This window comes from Glycine soja, chromosome 16 (genome assembly GCF_004193775.1).
Source record: "Glycine soja cultivar W05 chromosome 16, ASM419377v2, whole genome shotgun sequence".
Taxonomy (NCBI): Eukaryota; Viridiplantae; Streptophyta; class Magnoliopsida; order Fabales; family Fabaceae; genus Glycine; species Glycine soja.
Genome location: NC_041017.1, coordinates 32,145,729 through 32,164,642, shown reverse-complemented (window position 1 = coordinate 32,164,642; position 18,914 = coordinate 32,145,729). Strand labels below are relative to the sequence as shown.

At 35.5% G+C, this 18,914-nt stretch overlaps 1 protein-coding gene across 4 annotated transcripts; it reads right to left on the bottom strand.

Moving 5' to 3' along the window:
- Positions 1-4,699: 4,699 nt before the first annotated feature.
- On the bottom strand, positions 4,700-18,576 carry LOC114389198 (TMV resistance protein N-like). 4 transcript variants are annotated; one of them, XM_028349822.1, is made up of 7 exons: positions 18,362-18,576; positions 17,796-18,309; positions 14,751-15,086; positions 7,315-8,080; positions 6,791-7,072; positions 5,588-6,688; positions 4,700-5,483 (listed from the first exon to the last, which is right to left on the bottom strand). In XM_028349822.1, exons 2-7 carry the CDS (start codon positions 18,269-18,271, stop codon positions 4,953-4,955), a joined length of 3,492 nt encoding a protein of 1,163 aa, XP_028205623.1. In that variant the 5' UTR covers positions 18,272-18,309; positions 18,362-18,576; the 3' UTR covers positions 4,700-4,952. The 4 variants fall into 4 exon arrangements, with proteins under 4 accessions (XP_028205623.1, XP_028205624.1, XP_028205622.1 ...); XM_028349823.1 differs by having other exon boundaries at positions 4,701-5,483; positions 5,588-5,739; positions 6,199-6,688; positions 17,796-18,576; XM_028349821.1 differs by having other exon boundaries at positions 4,701-5,483; positions 17,796-18,291.
- Positions 18,577-18,914: the final 338 nt, after the last annotated feature.

Below are 18,914 nucleotides of genomic sequence, written 5' to 3'. Positions count from 1 at the left end.
GTTCCTTGTAGATACCTCAAAATTCTTTTTCCTGCTCCAAAGTGTATTTGACTTGGGCTTTGCATGAATTTTGATAGAAGACTTGTAGCATACATTATGTCGGGCCGTGTAGTTGTCAAATATAGGAGGCTTCCAATTAGACTTCGATATTTGGATGCATCAGCTTCTGGTGCTCCATCATTCTTCTGTAGTTTCTCATTTGTTATGAGTGGAGTAGCAACAAGTTTGCAACCATACATCTTGAATTTCTTAAGTAAGCCTTCTGTGTATTTCTTTTGCGGGATGAATATCCCTTCATTTCTCTGACTTACCTCTATGCCGAGGAAGTAACTCATCAAACCAAGGTCGGTCATCTCAAAGGTCTTCATCATGTCTTCTTTAAACTCCATCATCATCTTAGTATTGTTTCCCGTGTAGATAAGATCATCTACATATAGAGAGAGTAAGAGAGTGTACTGACCTTGAGACTTGATGTAAAGTGTAGGCTCACTCTTGCTCCTCCTGAATCCTCGATCCATGAAATACAGATCGATTCTGCTATACCATGCTCGAGGTGCTTGCTTCAAACCGTAGAGTGCTTTTCTTAGTTTTAACACTTTGTTTTCTTTGCCTTCAGACACGAATCCTTGTGGCTGCTCCACATAGATCTCTTCTTCAAGTACGCCGTTAAGGAAGGCGGATTTGACATCTAGTTGATGGATACTCCATCCTTTTTGTGACGCAAGAGCTATTAGAGCTCTTATGGTATGAAGACGAGCTACTGGTGCAAATGTCTCATTGTAGTCAATTCCGGGTTGTTGTGAGTAACCCTTAGCTACTAGCCTCGCCTTGTGTTTTTATATGGTGCCATCAGGGTTGAGCTTTGTCTTATAGACCCACTTAACCCCAATGATATCTTTTCCATGGGGACAATTTACTAACTCCCATGTGTTGTTTTTCTCGATCATCTGTATCTCTTCTTCCATTGCCTTGACCCATACTTCCTGCTTTGACGCTTCTTCAAAGCTTCCAGGTTCAAGTATGGCCAAGTTAAAGGTTTCATATATGTCCACCAAAGATCTCACTCGTCTTGGAGTAGACTCTGGTGACGATAGTTCTTGATCTTGTTGTTGTGGTGGAGGTGAAGGTGGTTCACCTGGGTCTTCTTCCTCAGCTTCTTCTTGAGGTAGTTGAGCGGGTATAAGAACGTTCTTCTCCACTTTTTCTTCATCCCAATTCCATGAAGCATATTCATCAACTTCAACATCTCGACTGATGACGAGTTTCTTAGTTTGCAAGTTGTAGACACGGTAGCCCTTAGAGATATTGCTATACCCAAGGAAGATACCTCGTATAGTCTTGTCTTCAAGCTTGTGCCTCTTCACGTCTGGAATATGAATGTAGCATATAGATCCAAAGACCCTTAGGTGCTTTGCTGATGGCTTCTTCCCGTTCCAAGCTTCAATTGGAGTCTTGTCTTTTACAGACTTAGTTGGACATCTGTTGAGTATGTAAACAGCAGTGTAGACTGCTTCAGCCCAAAATGTGTTAGGTAGTCCCTTTTCCTTGAGCATCGATCTAGCCATCTCCATAACTGTGTGATTCTTTCTCTCGGACACTCCATTTTGTTGAGGAGAATATGCGACTGTAAGTTGTCTCTCAATGCCTTCATCCTCACAAAATCTTTCAAACTCGCGAGAGGTGTACTCTTTGCCGCGATCACTTCTTAGTACTTTTATCCGTTTTCCACTTTGATTTTCAGCAAGGGCCTTGAACTTTTTGAATACTCCAAAGACTTCTGATTTTTCTTTTAGAAAATATACCCATGTCATTCTAGAGAAGTCATCAATGAAGAGTATGAAGTACCTGTTGTTCCCATGTGATGGCATCCTCATTGGTCCACAAACGTCCGTATGTATCAACTCCAATAGATCTTTCGCTCTCCATGCTCCACTTGTTGAGAAAGGAAATCGGTGTTGCTTACCAAGAAGACATCCTTCACACACTTCATTGTTCTCCTTTATGCTTGGAAGATCTCTCATCATGTTCTTCTCATGTAACAACTTCAAGGCATGTGAGTTGAAGTGGCCAAATCTTCGATGCCATAGCCATGAATCATCAACTTGTACCTTCATGGCAATGTTTGTTGCATATTTTAAATTTAGATGGAAGCTTCTATTGCTCTTATTCATCTTTACTTGGGCTATCTCAGACCTTTTATTTTTGTTGTCTAAGATTTTGCATACACCTCCTTCAAAGTGAAGTGTGTAGCCTCTCTCCATCATTTGGCCAATGCTTAGAAGATTTTCTTTTAGGCTGGGAACTAGTAAGACATCATGGATGAGTCGCGTACCTTTATCTGTCTCCACCATGACAGTGTCTTTGCCTTTTGATTCAACCACACTTCCATTTCCCAGTCGAACTTTGACTTTGATAGACTCATCAATACTTTTGAAAATAGTCTCATCCTTGGCCATGTGATTGCTACATCCACTATCCAAGTACCAGTTTCCTCCCTTTTCTTTTATTGAGTCTTAAGTGGCGTAGAATGTACATTGTTCTTGATCATGCTCCTCTACGATATTAGCTTGATGCCTATTTTTGTTGTGACAATTTTTCTCTACGTGCCCGAACTTCTTGCAATGGTTGCATTGTGGCATATTACGAAACCAGCAATTTTTCTCTGCGTGGCCTTGTCTTTTGCATATATTGCATGGAGGATTTTTATCTGTTTTGTTCTTAAGGAAATTCCTAGAACCTTCTCTTCTTCTAGAAGTTTCTCCATAATTTTTCTTTCCTCTATTTTCTTTGTTTTGGGGCTGAAAATTAAACTTTGGCTGGAAGGCATTTTCAATTGTATCTTTTTTATGCCTATACAGTCTTTGCTCATATGCTTCAAGAGAGCCCACAAGTTATGTCTCTGATAGAGTGGACAGATCTTTGGTTTCCTCAATCGTTGTCACGATTGGGTCAAACTTTTGGGGCATAGTAATTAGAATTTTCTCAACAATTTTCTTGTCAAGAATATCTTCCCCAAAAGCTCTCATTTGATTAACTATTCCTTTAACTTTAGAATAGTAATCTTTAACTGTCTCAGACTCCTTCATCTTCAATAGTTCAAAATCTCTTCTTAGAGATTGAAGTTTAATGGCACGTACCTTAACACTTCCTTGAAACTCCTCCTGCAATGTGTTCCACGCTTCTTTGGCAGTCTTAGCTCCCATAATTCTTGGGAAAATTGGATCAGTCACCGCTTGTTGCAAGGTGAACAACGCCTTTGAATTTTTCTGTTTATTTTTCTTCAACTCTTTTTGTTGAGATGCATTAAGAGCTGAAGTATCCGCAAGAATGGTGAAGCCTTCTTCTACTATGTCCCATAAATCTTGAGATGAAAAATATGTTTCCATTTTAACACGCCAGAAATCATAATTTTCACCATTGAAGATAGGGACAGAAATAGTTGACGATTGAGTAGTGTTATCCATAGCTTAGAAAAAATATTATTAGAGTGGGTTAATAGTACAAAGGAAATTTTTGAAGTAGTTGGGAGGATTTTGAAATGGTAGGTAGGTAATATAACTACGCTCAATGTATGACCGAACGTAGCTCTGATGTCACTGTTAGTAGTTGGTTAGATGATAGTTGATAGTTGATAGTTTTAGAGAATTGTTTTAGAAAGAAGGCTATGTCATTGATTTCTTGGATTGTCCATTACAACATACCAATTGTCTATTTATAGGCTCAAGTCACCAACCTCTCAATGGTGGTGAATGTTTCTACATTACTTTAGGTCTTTCTAGAGTTTTCATGATAGATTAGTATCATGATAGTTCTAGATTCTTCTATCTTATACATAGACTTATAGTTCTAGATTGTTCTACCATATTCATACACATTATAGTTCTAGATTGTTCTACCATATTCTATAGTTCTAGGATATTCTACTATTTTCATATATATTATATTTAAGAATATTCTAGAAATTTGTAGCAATTTCAACAACCTTGCTATGGTTGCGCTGGCCATGTTGGACCTCATTGCAGAGCACTAATGGACAAAGAAGAAGTGCAAAAGAAGGAGAGAGTTAATAAGGGGATATTAATTAAAAATCTACTCCCAGGTTACAAGCCATATTAGCTAATATCAGCACAGCAGTTAGCTTTCTTATACATATGCTCTACTTTAAAATTTCTGACTTGGCTTCTCTAACGTTTCTTCCTAAAGTGTTTCTGTGTTGTTTGTTCCTTTAAAATGATATTATTTTCATGATTTTTTAAAAATTGAAATAATTGATTGAGGTTCTATAAATGATTTTCAAAAGAACACAATTTCGACATAATCAATTACAGTGTGGAAATAATTGATCCTGGCTTTTGTTCTTGAAACAAACCTGATTCTCCTGAAGAAAACCTAATCGATAATTTTAAAATATAATATTGATTACAATTTGTGAATTTGGATGGATATGGTTACTTTGACAAATAGTTATACTTTATTACATTAAGTCAATAACATAGTTTTAATTAACCTTAAAAAACATCTCACATTTTTCGCATATTATCTTCTATAATTTAATTCACTAAAAAAATACACACAAATCCCAAAAAAAAAACATATACACGCATGTATATATTCTTTTTCAATAATAATTTCATACAGTTTTATCTTTATATCTTTATCTTTTTTCTTTTTTATTTCGCTTTCTCCTCATATTTTCTAGTAATTAACACTTCACATTCTCTCTCCCCTCTTCCTAACTTTCTTACCACTCAAGATGAGTTATTACTCGTAAAAAACATACAACTTAATTTTCTCATCATCATTTTTCAAACTTTCAAAGTAAAAATACTTTTTGAGTTCTCCCTACTGTAATCCAGATTGCAAAAGCAACCCAAGACTTACTTCTACAAAACTAATTTTCAAGCAAAATTTTAACATATAAATATATTTTTGAAGGTATATAATCATACATGTCATAAAACTGAGTTTACTTTAAAAATCAATCTGGACAATGGGCCCTCCAGTACTTGGGGAGGAGCAGGACGCCTGGTTCCCCTCTTTTTCCTCTTTTTGTTCATTTCCCCTGAGGACGACAGCGGATTGGTAAATTGGATGTCCTCCATGTTGTTTCCTTGTTCCAAAACATGGATTCCAATTTGTTTGATGAACTCTTGAAGTGGGTATACAGTACATTCCACACGATTCCATTTATTTCCCCAAAAAACTATAGGTATCGAGGCTAGCTCCACCCGATGATGACGTACTTGAACCAAATGATTCCTTATTCCTAAATTAAATGTTATATTGTTATTGATATTGATCCTAAATCTGGAATGCACATTTAAATAACTCTTGGGTCCAGCAACAACACCCAGAGATATTGAAGGGAAATTGTTACGAAACCAGAAAGAAATTGACGATCCATTGATACAATGATGAAACCATTCTGGAATCCTTGTTCCTGCCAAATAAAACACTCCACATTCCCTAGTCTCATGCAATTCCTGTTTAGCACAATTCATTCGTACATTTAGCAACGTTATATTTAGAGAATGGATGAACGTGAAAATATATCAATTATCAAGTCAAATATGTAGAAAATAGCAACCTGACTCAGTAACATGCTTCTGCACTCGGAAGACAATGAATGACAATCCCTTGCCGAAAAATATTGAATGCCAAATGGAATCCCTTTTATTTCTTGAAGATTCTCACAGTTATCCAGAACAATTTCCCTCCGAAGGTGAAAACCTTGGGTGCCTGCAGGATGAAGAGTAAATTCTACAATTTTCAAGGATGAGCAAAATGTTACTCTGAGCACTTCTATCCTCTGTGGAATCCCTTCAATTTTTTTAAGATTCTTGCATCCAGTTACATAAAGCATCCTCAAAAAGAACCGTTTTTTGTTCTCTGTAGGAAGAAGTGTGAGGTCTAAATCTTTCAACAATGAGCACTCTATTACAGAGAATCCTTCTAAGTTAGGTGGAACCCCTCTAATTTCCTGAAGATTCTCACAACCTTTCAAATAAATTTTTGTCAAAACGTGACATTCTTTAATGCTTGCAGGAAGAATTGTGAAATCATTATATGATAGGTATAATTCTCTCATATTGGCAAACAAATGGAGACCTCTTTGAAGGCTTTTGTCTGATATATTGCACTTTGAAAGATCAAGAACAATGGTGTTTTTAAAGACCAATGAGTTCGTTTGTACCTCACCTTTATCCTCTTTGGGTAAAAGCAACCCCTTGCATGCCTTCACAATCAAATGGCGAAGTTCCTGCATCGCATAGATGCTACTTGGAAGCTGAACAATTCCACAAGCCACTAGTTCAAGTCTTTGAAGTCGAGTGAGATTTTGAATGGAAAATGGCAGTTCTTTTATGGGCGTGTATGAAATATAAAGGGAAGTTACATTTTCCATCTTTCCTAATATTTTTGGAAATATCTCAAGACTAGGACAACATGAAAGCCCGAGTTCTTTAAGAGAGGTCAATTTCAAGAGAGGTGGAAATCTGCTAAGTTTGCTGCATTTATCAGCATCTAAGACTTCAAGTTTATCCAGGAATCCAACCGATTTGTGTATTTTAATCAAATTATCACAATAGCGACATGATAATTTTTGTAAATTTGGGACACAACATAAGTTAGGTATCTCTGTTATATATGGAGAGTCATTAAAATTCAAAACACTCATATTCACGAACATCTGCCAAAAGATTGAAAGAAAAAAAAGAAAAAAAAAGAAATCAAACAAGTAATATTTAAAAGATTTTATTGATATTGAATTAAAGCGAACTTATGTGCTTACCTTGTTCGAAGACAACAAATTGAGACACATTAAGTGACTATAAGGTAACTGTAATCTGACAAGTTTCTTCGGTTGAAAATCACTTGGAAAAGATCGTGAAGGATATCCCCACCAGTCTAGTACTCTTAAACTATTTGGAAGATGTTTGGGACCATTGGAAAAGCAACCACCTTTAACAATGAGTGTTTTGAGGTTATTCATCTCCTTGGAGGCCATTCCATCCCATTGTACTACTTCATATTTGAGGCAATCCAGAATTATCATTTGAATTCTACTAGTTCCCTTTTAAGACAAAAGCAGTAAAGCACAATTCAACCACAATACACATGTCTGGAATTTTACAAACATATGTGAAGAAGATTACATATCATATAAAGAAAGCATAAAATAGCAAAATATCATTGCCAATGAAAGATTGGAGACATAGGAGTGATTATACAATCATCCAGGCATCTAGCACATAATCATGAGAAATAAAGGTTAAATTTGAAAAACAAAACCAATTATATATATCTTAGTCATACCTCATTTTCTTCTAAGACTTGAACTATATCTTCATGCAACCATAACCTACTGCGTTTGCCTGGCTCTCCTGGAGATTCCTGTCTTACAATTTCTTTACCCATGTCCTCTATCAAGTCATGCATTGTCAAGTAACTGGACCGTCGACATAGGAGAGATTTGTCAATCAACACTCCTATAGCATATTTAGGGCAAAAACCATGATGGATAGAAAGTACTTCTTTAACATATGTAAAATCATATCCTTTGAAGCAACAAGCAATATCAAGAAAAATTTTATGCTCATCTTCTTGTAAAGAATCAAAACTTACTTTAAGTATGTCTTGAATCTTTTTATCTGGAATTCTTTCATACTGATCTAGGGCAGATTCCCATACTTCTTTCCTTTTTCCAGACAAGTTGGAACCTATTACTTCCAAAGCCAATGGAAGGCCAGAAGTATAAGTTACTACACGGTTTAAAATGTTGACGTAACATGGATCCACTTTATCAATTTTAAAAGCACTCCAGGTAAGCAATTTAAGAGCTTCTTCTTTATTTAACCCATGTACCTCATATTTATTTTTAACCCCATGGCAAGTTAGTAAATGCCTGTCTCGGGTGGTAATGATGATCCTGCTACCAGAACCAAACCATTCTGTCCCTCCAGCAATTGCCCGCAACTGATCTAGATCATCGACATCATCAAGAAACAAAAGAATCTTCATTAAGTGGAGCCTATGCTTTATTATTGGAATTCCTTCATTGACACCTCCTAACTTAATACCCTTCTTGTAAAAATTCTTAAGGGTTTCCTAGACTATCAATTATAGAAAACCAACAGGATCTTGAAATTTATGGTTCTCACAAATAATCAATAAAGAATAATAGATAATGATGTGTACCTTTCTCCATAGGAACTTCTCTCTTGTGCACTTTGATTTCCTTGAAAATGAGAGAAATAGGATTTCGCTTCCTTTGGCCTTTCTTTTCTGTCTCTCTCCGTTCCTGATGGCTATGGGTGAGAAAAGAGCACTTTCTGGTCAGGAAGGGGACCTTATTTCACATTAGTGGATATTAAGCCCCTTTTATAACCACTACTCCCATCAAGTAGTAGTTAACCTAGAAACTTCTCCTATTAAGCCCAATTATAATTTAGCCCTTAATTGTTAATTATTTATTTATTAGTCCCTACTAAGTCATATGCTTCTCACATAAGACATTAATTCAAACATTCTCCCACTTGGCTCATGTGACATCAATAAACATTATGGACTAAATAAATAAATAGATTAACTAACATAATGCGCATTAAAAATTGACTAAATTGTTTTACACATTGGGTACATCATAATTTCATGATTAAGAATAGGAACCAATTCGAGTCATGGCGGTTGTACATCATCTAATCGACATAGTCCCTTCCATGTACTACAAATTAGTCTTCTCCTTAATATGACCATTAGTTAGGAGTACATAATTGGTCCAACATAATGTCTTCATTCAAGACAAAACCTGTTAACATTACTTTATCACAAACATGCATGCAAACATAGAGAACAGGTAATCAGAAACATATCATAATTGAGCTCAGAGTGTCAGCAAAATTACATAAGGTAAATTACACTTAATGATCATCAATAACAATAATGCACATACTTTCAACATGTTCTATAAATGTCTTGGGCGGTAATCCCTTTGTCAAAGGGTCAGCTATCATAAGCTTTGTGCTAATATGTTCTATTGACACTCTTTGTTTCTGAACTTCTTCTTTCACGACAAAGTACTTCAATTCCATATGCTTAGCAACCGTAGAGTACTTGTCGTTCTTAGAAAAGAATACTGCTGCGGAGTTATCACAATACATTTTCAGCGGCCTAGCAATACTGTCGACAATTCCAAGCCCTGAAATAAAGTTCCGCAGCCAATTAGCCTGAATTGTAGCCTCAAAACATGCTACAAATTCAGCTTCCATGGTGGATGCAGCAACAACTGATTGTTTTGCACTCTTCCATGATATTGCTCCTCCGGCTAAGAGAAATACAAAGCCAAGAGTGGATTTTCTTGTATCCACACATCCAGCAAAGTCTGAGTCTGAATATCCAATCACCTCTAGGTGATCAGACCTCTTATATGTAAGCATGTGGTCTTTTGTTCCCTGTAAGTATCTCAGAACTTTCTTTGCAGCTTTCCAATGTTCCATTCCTGGATTACTTTGATATCTTCCCAACATTCCGGTTGCAAAGCTTATATCTGGTCGAGTGCAGGTCTGAGCATACATAATACTCCCAACAACTGATGCATACGAAATTTCTTCCATTTGCTTCCGTTCCAGATCATTTTTAGGACATTGTGCGAGACTAAATTTGTCTCGTTTCTGAATTGGAACGGGAGATGCTGAGCACTTTTCCATCCTAAATCTCTCTAGTACTTTATTGATATATGTTTTTTGAGACAAGCCTAACAATCCTTGTGATCTATTTCGAAATATTTCTATCCCTATCACATAGTTTGCCTCACCCATATCCTTCATTTCAAAGTTACTAGAAAGAAACTTCTTAGTCTCATGAAGAAGACCAAGATCATTAGTTGCAATCAATATATCATCAACATACAGGACTAGAAACATAACCTTACTCCCACTGACCTTCAGATATACACACCGATCAACAGTGTTTTCCTTAAATCCAAAGGAAACAATGGTATCATTAAATTTCAAATACCATTGGCGGGAAGCTTGCTTAAGACCGTATATTGATTTCTTTAATTTGCACACCATGTGTTCCTTCCCTTCAACTGAGAATCCCATTGGTTGGTCCATATAAACATCCTCCTCTAAATCTCCATTCAAAAAGGCAGTTTTCACATCCATCTGATGTAGCTCCAAGTCATAATGGGTTACTAATGCCATGATAATCCTGAAAGAATCCTTCCGTGAGACTGGTGAAAACGTCTCTTTATAATCAATGCCATCTTTCTGAGTAAATCCCTTAGCAACAAGTCTAGCCTTGTAACGTTCAAGGTTGCCATGAGAGTCACGTTTAGTCTTGAAGACCCACTTACAACCAACTCTCTTACAACCCTTTGGTAATTCTACAAGGTCCCAAACACCATTATGTTCCATGGAATCTATCTCTTCTTTCATGGCATTTAACCACTTCTCAGAATTATCACAACTTACAGCTTGTGAAAATGAAACTGGATCATTATCATTAATGCTTAAGTTTGTTTCTATTTCATGTAAGTATACCACATAGTCATTCGAAATAGCTGGTCTTCTTTCTCTTTGAGACTTCCTTAATGCTACTTCTTGTGGTTCTTCCACAATGGGTTCATTATGTATCATGGGCTCATTATTGTGTTGTACTTCTTCATTACTGTTTGTAGCAGTAACTGAAGTAGTAATCACCTTACTGTTAGAGGCATAAGCTAAAAGGACTTACACTCTAACTTCTTTAATTTCCATTTCTCGTGGAACTGTACTCCCACTGATTTCATCATTTCCAATGAACCTTGTATTTCCAGTTTTGACAATTCTCATACTATGATTAGAACAATAAAACATATACCCTTTTAACCTTTTTGGATAACCAATGAAATATCCACTGATTGTTCTTGCATCCAATTTTCTTTCTTGCGGATTATAAATCCTTATTTTTTTCTGGCAACCCAAAACATGCAGGTGCCTTATACTAGGTATCCTATTTGTCCACAGTTCAAAAAATGTCTTTGGAACTGCCTTACTAGGAACCCTATTCAACAAATACATGGCAGTTTTCAAGGAATACATCCAAAAAGATACGGGTAAAATCAAATTGATTAGCAAACTCCTAATCATATCCATTAAAGTTCTATTGTGCCTTTCTGATACACCATTTGGTTATGGTGTACCGGACATTGTGTATTGTGCACAAATGCCACGTTTCTGAAGAAGCTTAGCAAATGGACCTGGGTGTTACCCAGTTTCATCTTATCTTTCATAATACTCACCACCTCTATCATATATAATAATTTTCACATTTATGTCTAATTGCCTTTTCACTTCATAGTAGTAAATTTCTAAGGCATCCATTGCCTAAGAAATCTCGGGCAGTAAGTAGACATAACCGTAACGTGAATCATTATCAATAATGGTGATAAAATATCCTTCCTTTCTGAAAGAACTAACATCAAAAGGTCCACAAACATTAGTATGCACAATTTCAAGAAGCTGAGTGCTTCTTGTAGCTCTTTTCGTTGTATGTTTTGCTTGTTTTTTTCTTAATACAACCCACACAAATATTTAGATCCGTAAAATCTAGATAAGGAAGAATTTCATTATTTATTAATCTTTCCATCCTTTCTCTAGAAATGTGACCTAAACGTTTATGCCACAAGAAAGCAGATCGTTCATTCATTAAACTACGTTTAGTGTCAACATTATGATGCAAAGATGAAACAGTTTCAACATACAAACTGTATGTTTCCAATTTATATAAATCATCACAAAGAACACCAGTACCAATGAGATGATTATACTTAAATAAACTGAAACATCCATTACCAAAATTAAAAGAGTATCCAGTAATATCAAGTTTAGATAATGAAACCAAATTCCTAGATAAACTAGGTACATAAAGAGTTTCCAGTAAATCTAAATGATGTCCAGTGTCGAGTTTTAAACGATAAGTCCCGACCGCTTCCACTGGAGCTTTCACTCTATTCCCCATGAAAACAAACTTCTCATTTGGGCTTATGGTCTGGATTGTAAGGAATCCCTGCATAGTATTAGAAACATGAGTTGTACATCCAGAATCAATCCACCATGTATTATGGGGAACTTCAGTTAAGTTTGATTCAAAACATACAAGAGCATTGAGCTCACCTTTCTTTTCGAACCAAGACTTACGCTTTGGGCAATCTTTCTGGAAATGTCCAGATTTTCCACAAAAATGACAATTATTGTTCTTTGATGCTTTCTTCTGGATTTCCACAGGACCGTCCTTGATCTTTAATGGTCCTTTGCCTTTATCATGTTTCTTTACAAATTTTTTTCCAGCTCCTTGATTCCCTCGGTGGCTTACATAATGGATTGAGTGACTTCCTTGATTCTTAAGCCTCGTTTCTTCCTGAACTAACATACTGTGCAATTCATGCACATTCCATTTATCTTTCATGGTATTATAGCTCATTTGAAACGGGTCATACTCAGACGGTAATGAGTTTAGAATAAACTGAACAAGGAAGTTCTCATTCACAGCCATTCCCAAGGTTTTAAGTCTTGCTGCAATGTTTGTCATCTCAATGACATGTTCATGCATAGTACGTGAACCATCAAACTTCATGGTGGTTAGTGTACTCATTAATGTCCCAGCAAGAGACTTATCAGCTGTTTGAGAGCGCTCTCCCACTAACCCCATAAACTCTTTAGCACTATCGGTTTTAGGAAGAGTTGTCTTAATACTGTCTGCAACAGTCATTCTCATGAACATTAGGTTGAGTCTGTTAGATCTTTCCCAAGCTTTATAATGAGCTTTCTGTTCATTGCTACTAGCATCAGTAATAGTAGCAGGCTTCTCTTCCAATATAGCAAGGTCAAGATCCAAAACACCGAGATGAAATTGAACTTGCTCATTCCAATCAGAGAAGTTAAGCCCATTAAAAATTGGTACAGATGATACATGAGAATTCAGTGAGTTGGGAACAGGTACTGCATAATAAAACTTCACATAAGCATTTTGGTACATGAAACACAAGTCATACATATAATTTACTCAGATAAAAATCAATGTATATTGATGTTCTCCTTTGGGTGACACATCAACACACAACATACAAACATGATGATGCTGATAAAATTTTAACATTATTTGACAATTAAATATGCACCAATTAGTAGTATCTATTTCCTTTGGGTATATAAATAAAACTAATGATACACACAAATCGCCTACAATAATATTCATTAATTATAATAACAACTAATCAACCTTTGGGCGATCCATAAATGCCTTATAACAATGAATTTCAATTATCCATAAGCCAACAATCATATAATTTAGCATCCATTATTCTATGAGTAATTGAAATAATTATTAATTTGGAATTAAATAACCTTACAAATTTGGTCACTTTGGTGACTAACAAATTTAACATACATTTAATTCCAACCAAATATATATGACTTGCACATACTTATTGCTATCAACAATTCATAGCCATTCCATTAATTCCATTCTAGGCCATAAAATAATATTTGCATTTATTTGTGTTTTACATTCTAACACGTTCAAGCAAATATGTAGTATATACATATATTTTACTGCTACCAATAATTGCAAAACACTCACATTAATTTAATTATAGAACATAAACTTTCAATCCTTTAATCATGTTTAATGATCATTTTTCGAGAAAAAAAAATAGGCAAGTGGGATTGTAAATAGCAGAAAGGGGTTTGCAAATAGAAATTCGAAAAGGAATCCTTCCCTACACCCAACATACATGGCAGCAGCACTTTTCACAAAACTGAAATTAGCACGTACATGGCAGCAACACTTTTCACAACTGAAATTAGCACGTATCTACGTGCAGCTTTTGAAAAAGGATAATATTTGCATTTTCCCAAAACGTAATTGGAATTAAAACTTTCTATAAAGTGGTACGTAATTGCCCAATTTTATTATTATTATAATATATGATTGTCATCATTATCTTAAATAAAAGGCACGAATTTGCAGTTCGTGACTAAAGCGTCACTTTTGGCTTTCTTTCCCAAAAACAGAATTTAACAGTAATAAAATATTACCAATAAAACAATACATGCAACGGAAAATAAAATTCCTAAATTTCATAATTAGGATTTATGCATAATTGAGAGAAATTAAATTATCCCTAAATTTCATAATTAGGGTTCATACATAATTGAAAGAAATTAAATTATCCCTAAATTTCATAATTAGGGTTCATGTATAATTGAGAGAAATTAAATCATTCTTGGAGAATCATAAATTTCATAACACATGCTCTGATACCACATGTAAAAATTCTTAAGGGTTTCCTAGACTATCAATTATAGAAAACCAACAGGATCTTGAAATTTATGGTTCTCACAAATAATCAATAAAGAATAATAGATAATGATGTGTACCTTTCTCCATAGGAACTTCTCTCTGGTGCACTTTGATTTCCTTGAAAATGAGAGAAATAGGATTTCGCTTCCTTTAACCTTTCTTTTCTGTCTCTCTCCGTTCCTGATGGCTATGGGTGAGAAAAGAGCACTTTCTGGTCAGGAAGGGGACCTTATTTCACATTAGTGGGTATTAAGCCCCTTTTATAACCACTACTCCCATCAAGTAGCAGTTAACCTAGAAACTTCTCCTATTAAGCCCAATTACAATTTAGCCATTAATTGTTAATTATTTATTTATTAGTCCCTACTAAGTCATATGCTTCTCACATGAGACATTAATTCTAACACTTCTCTCCAATTGTTTTAGAAAGAAGTTTCTTTTGGAGATGCACCAATCCATTTTGCATTGAGTATTCTCTCACATTAAGAAAACAATACCCTTCAAATTGATCGGCAATCAAATTATAAATTGCTCGAGCAAGTGTTGATTTGCCTACTCCGCCGACTCCATGGATTCCTATCATGTGGACTCCACCAGATTCAATATTCACAAGTGAGTTTACGTCTTGCATACGATACTCCAGTCCAACGGGGAAATCCGCAACATGCAAAAGAGTGCGATTAATTTTTTGAGAAACCTCTTTAACGATCTTAGCAATAAAGTCATATTCATATTCTTCCTTCCTGTACAATTGAAGAAGTCATACTAAAGTCATACTAAATGCAACACATTTCCATGAATTTCAACAAAAAAATTAAATCAATAGACAAGTAACAAGTTATTGGTTTTGTGAAGGAAATTATAAAAAACAGAGAAGAGAAGAAAGACAATACGTATGCAGAGGAAATAGAATTATTCTATTCTAATTCAAATTGTTCTCAGCAGCGATACAACAAATAGTAAAAGATAAACTAATTAGATAACAAGATATTAGCAAAACAGAATATTAAAACTAACTTGCTCCTTAAAGATAAGAGGAACCACTTATTCACTAGGCTAATCCATTAAAACTGCCCTACTCCTAAAATATAGGAAATCAACTTATTTACTAAATCCTATTTTAAAAACTGAAAAATAAAATATTATGCAGTTACAAAAGTATATCTTCAACACTCCTCCTTGCTTTTGGTACTGCAAACTCCAATTCTTTGAGTTCAAGTTTGTTGATAGGTAGTGACTTTGTAAACATGTCAGCCAATTGATCTTTAGACTTACAATAAATTAAGTTCACTTCACCACTTTGTTGCATCTTTATCAAATAATAAACCTTGATGTTGGAATGTTTAATCTTCCCATGACACACGGGATTGTTTGCAACAATAATGGCTACTTGATTGTCAACAAAAATTCCAATTTTGTTCTTTTTAGAAAATAGAATGTTTGACCTTGTTGAAGTGAGATACATTAGACATCCAATCAAGCTCCCACAATATCCTTCATCAATGTTATCAACACCTTCTTCCTTGCTAAACTTCTCCTTTTGATTCATTGGAGTGCTAACAGATTTGCATTCCTCCATTTGAAACTTCTTCAAATTTTCTTTTGCATATTTCCTTTTTTCCATGTTTAGCATTCTTTCAAGACGGCAATGATCAAGTCTCTTGTGCCAGAGTTCCGTGGGTGTGACTTGAGTGAAATAGGCTGTATGCTCCTCCTCTGCTGGATCAAATGAAAAGCTTTTACCTTTCATTTTAACCCTTAGAACTTCCCAGCCAAAATTGTCATAGATAAAGCAATGTTGATGTTCAAAGGACACTTTAAATCCCTTTTTAATCAACTGACCTACGCTTAACAAGTTTTGGTCAATGTTAGGTACATAAAAAACATCTGATATTAATTTGATACCTGAACACGTTGAAATTGCAACAGTTCCTTTTCCTTTTACTGGAATATAGCCACCATTCCCAATTCTGACCTTTGAGACATTAGTTGGCTTCAAATCTTTGAATAAGGTCTTATCATATGTCATGTGGTTCGTACAACCACTATCAATCAACCAACTTTCCCTTGATTCACTACTCAAGAAGCATGTGGCCACAAACAGTTGGTCCTCTTCTTCTTGATTAGCAATCTGAGCTCCCTCATCATGGTGATTTTTGTTGGCGCAGATCACCGCTTCATGCCCTATCTGGTTGCACTTGTTACATTTTGCATCTGGTATCCTCCAACATTTGAAAGGTGCATGACCTTTTTTGCCACAATGCTGACAAGGTGGATAATTTTTCTTTTTACCCTTACCTTGGTTGTTTGCACTGTTTTCGCTGCTTGCTGGTTGATTCTTCTTGAAAAAATCTTTTTTGCTTTCATCAACTTCATGATGTTTGGCGGGCAAAGCACCTTCGACAACACGATCTTGCCTCATCAACCTTCGCTGCTCTTAAGCTTGCAGGGCGTGTAGCACTTCTGCCAATGTGATTTTCGACAGATCCTTTGTGTTCTCCAATGAAGCTATAGATGCTTCATACCTCTCCGGCACCGTTACCAAAATTTTCTCTACAATTCTCGAATCAGCAAAATCACTTCACAACAACTTTATCTTGTTGGCAATACCCAACAATTTGTTTGAGTATTCTTTGATTGTCTCTGACTCTTGCATCATTTGAAGTTCAAATTCCCTCCTTAAATTAAGCACTTGCATGTTTCGTATTCTATCATCTCCAGCGTATTCCTCTTTCAGATAATCCCAAATTGCTTTGGGTGATTTAAGAGTCATGATTCTGATGAATATCATTTGTGAAACACCAGTGAACAAACATGACCTCGCCTTTGCCTTTTTCATCTTTCTTTCCTTGTGATTTTTAATTTGGGCCATGGTGGGATTTTCAGGCAGCGGATATATTTCATAATCCTCTTCCACAGCATCCCATAAATCCAAAGACTCCATGTAGGATTGCATTTTCACTTCCCAAAGATCATAATTCTCTCCATCAAAGATTGGAAGAGTTATGTGGAAAAAACTTGCTTCACCTTCCATGGTAGAAGTCCCGTAAGAATAAGGCTCTCGATACCAATTGTTGGTTTTGTGGAGGAAATTATAAAAACAGAGGAGAGAAGAGAGACAAAACGTATGCAGAGGAAATAGAATTATTCTATTCTAATTCAAATTGTTCTCAGCAGCGATACAATAAATAGTAAAAGATAAACTAATTAGATAACAAGATATTAGCAAAACAGAATATTAAAACTAACTTGCTCCTTAAAGATAAGAGGAACCACTTATTGACTAGGCTAATCCATTAAAACTGTCCTACTCCTAAAATATAGGAAATCAACTTATTTACTAAATCCTATTTTAAAAACTGAAAAATAAAATATTATGCAGTTACAAAAGTATATCTTCAACACAAGTTAAAACTAAAAAATGAAGAAGAGAAAAACAAATAAAAGATTACCCCTGTTTGAAATGATAGCCCGACAAGTTAGCTGCTTGACTCAGAGCATTCCTCCATTTCTGCAATTTCTCTTGGTCATCATTGAACCTCTTCTTATGGCTATTCAGTGCTTCTTTGTAGCTACCTCTTTGATGTCGTACATGAGAAGGATCAACCTCATAAAAAACCGGCAAAACTAATCTACTCTTTTCCTTAACACAGGCAAAGATGTGGACAAGTTCATCTAAGCAAAAAGTGGAAGAGGCATAGTTCTTGGAGAACACTGGGATGAAAATCCTGGACTCTTCAATTGCCTTCAAGAGTGATGGTGTGATCTGTTCTCCTCTTTGAAGCTCCTCATCATCAATGAAGGTGCGGACTTTTCTATCACACAGAGCTTTGTAGAGATGACCAGTAAAACCATAGCGAGTATCAGAGCCTCTGAAGTTGAGGAAAACATCATATTTCCATCCATTGCTAAAGGAAGTGGAGGACATTGTATTCCCACAATGAGTACCTTAAAACCAAAAGAGAACTATTATTGAAACTATGATCAATATAATTGTTAATGAAAAAGATAAACGAACCTTTGATTGATGAGAGAGTGGTTAGCGAGAGAACAAGGAAGGAAGCTCAGTGATAAATGAACAACAATGAGTAAAGTACCAAACTGATGTCTGAGAGTAGTTGGGAAAGAGAACAAGAGTAGATGGTTGATAAAGAAGTGGGAAAAACATCAGTAATGGACTAAACGCGTTAGAAAAGTTGATTCCTCACTGAAGTCAAGTCCACCCGACAATGATACATTAAATATGACATTTGTTCATGTAAGCCAAGCCCAAACTGCGTAAAATAAATAAATAACACACCGAACTCACTTCTTCGCCTTCCTCGATGTTTCTTTCTTTCAATAAATCAACCAGGTTTCTTTTTTCAACGTTGTCACATGATTCTTTATCCTCGAAATGCTAGGAACACGCCCTCTATATTTATGATTCTTTTTGGTTTTAAACATCACTGTTTCTAATACATTTAACCTTATTTTTATAATAAACTAGTTATAACCTGTTTGCGGGCATGCTAGTTTATTATACTTGAAATAAACTTTAAGAATTAAGTCTAACGTACTTCTAATTAAAA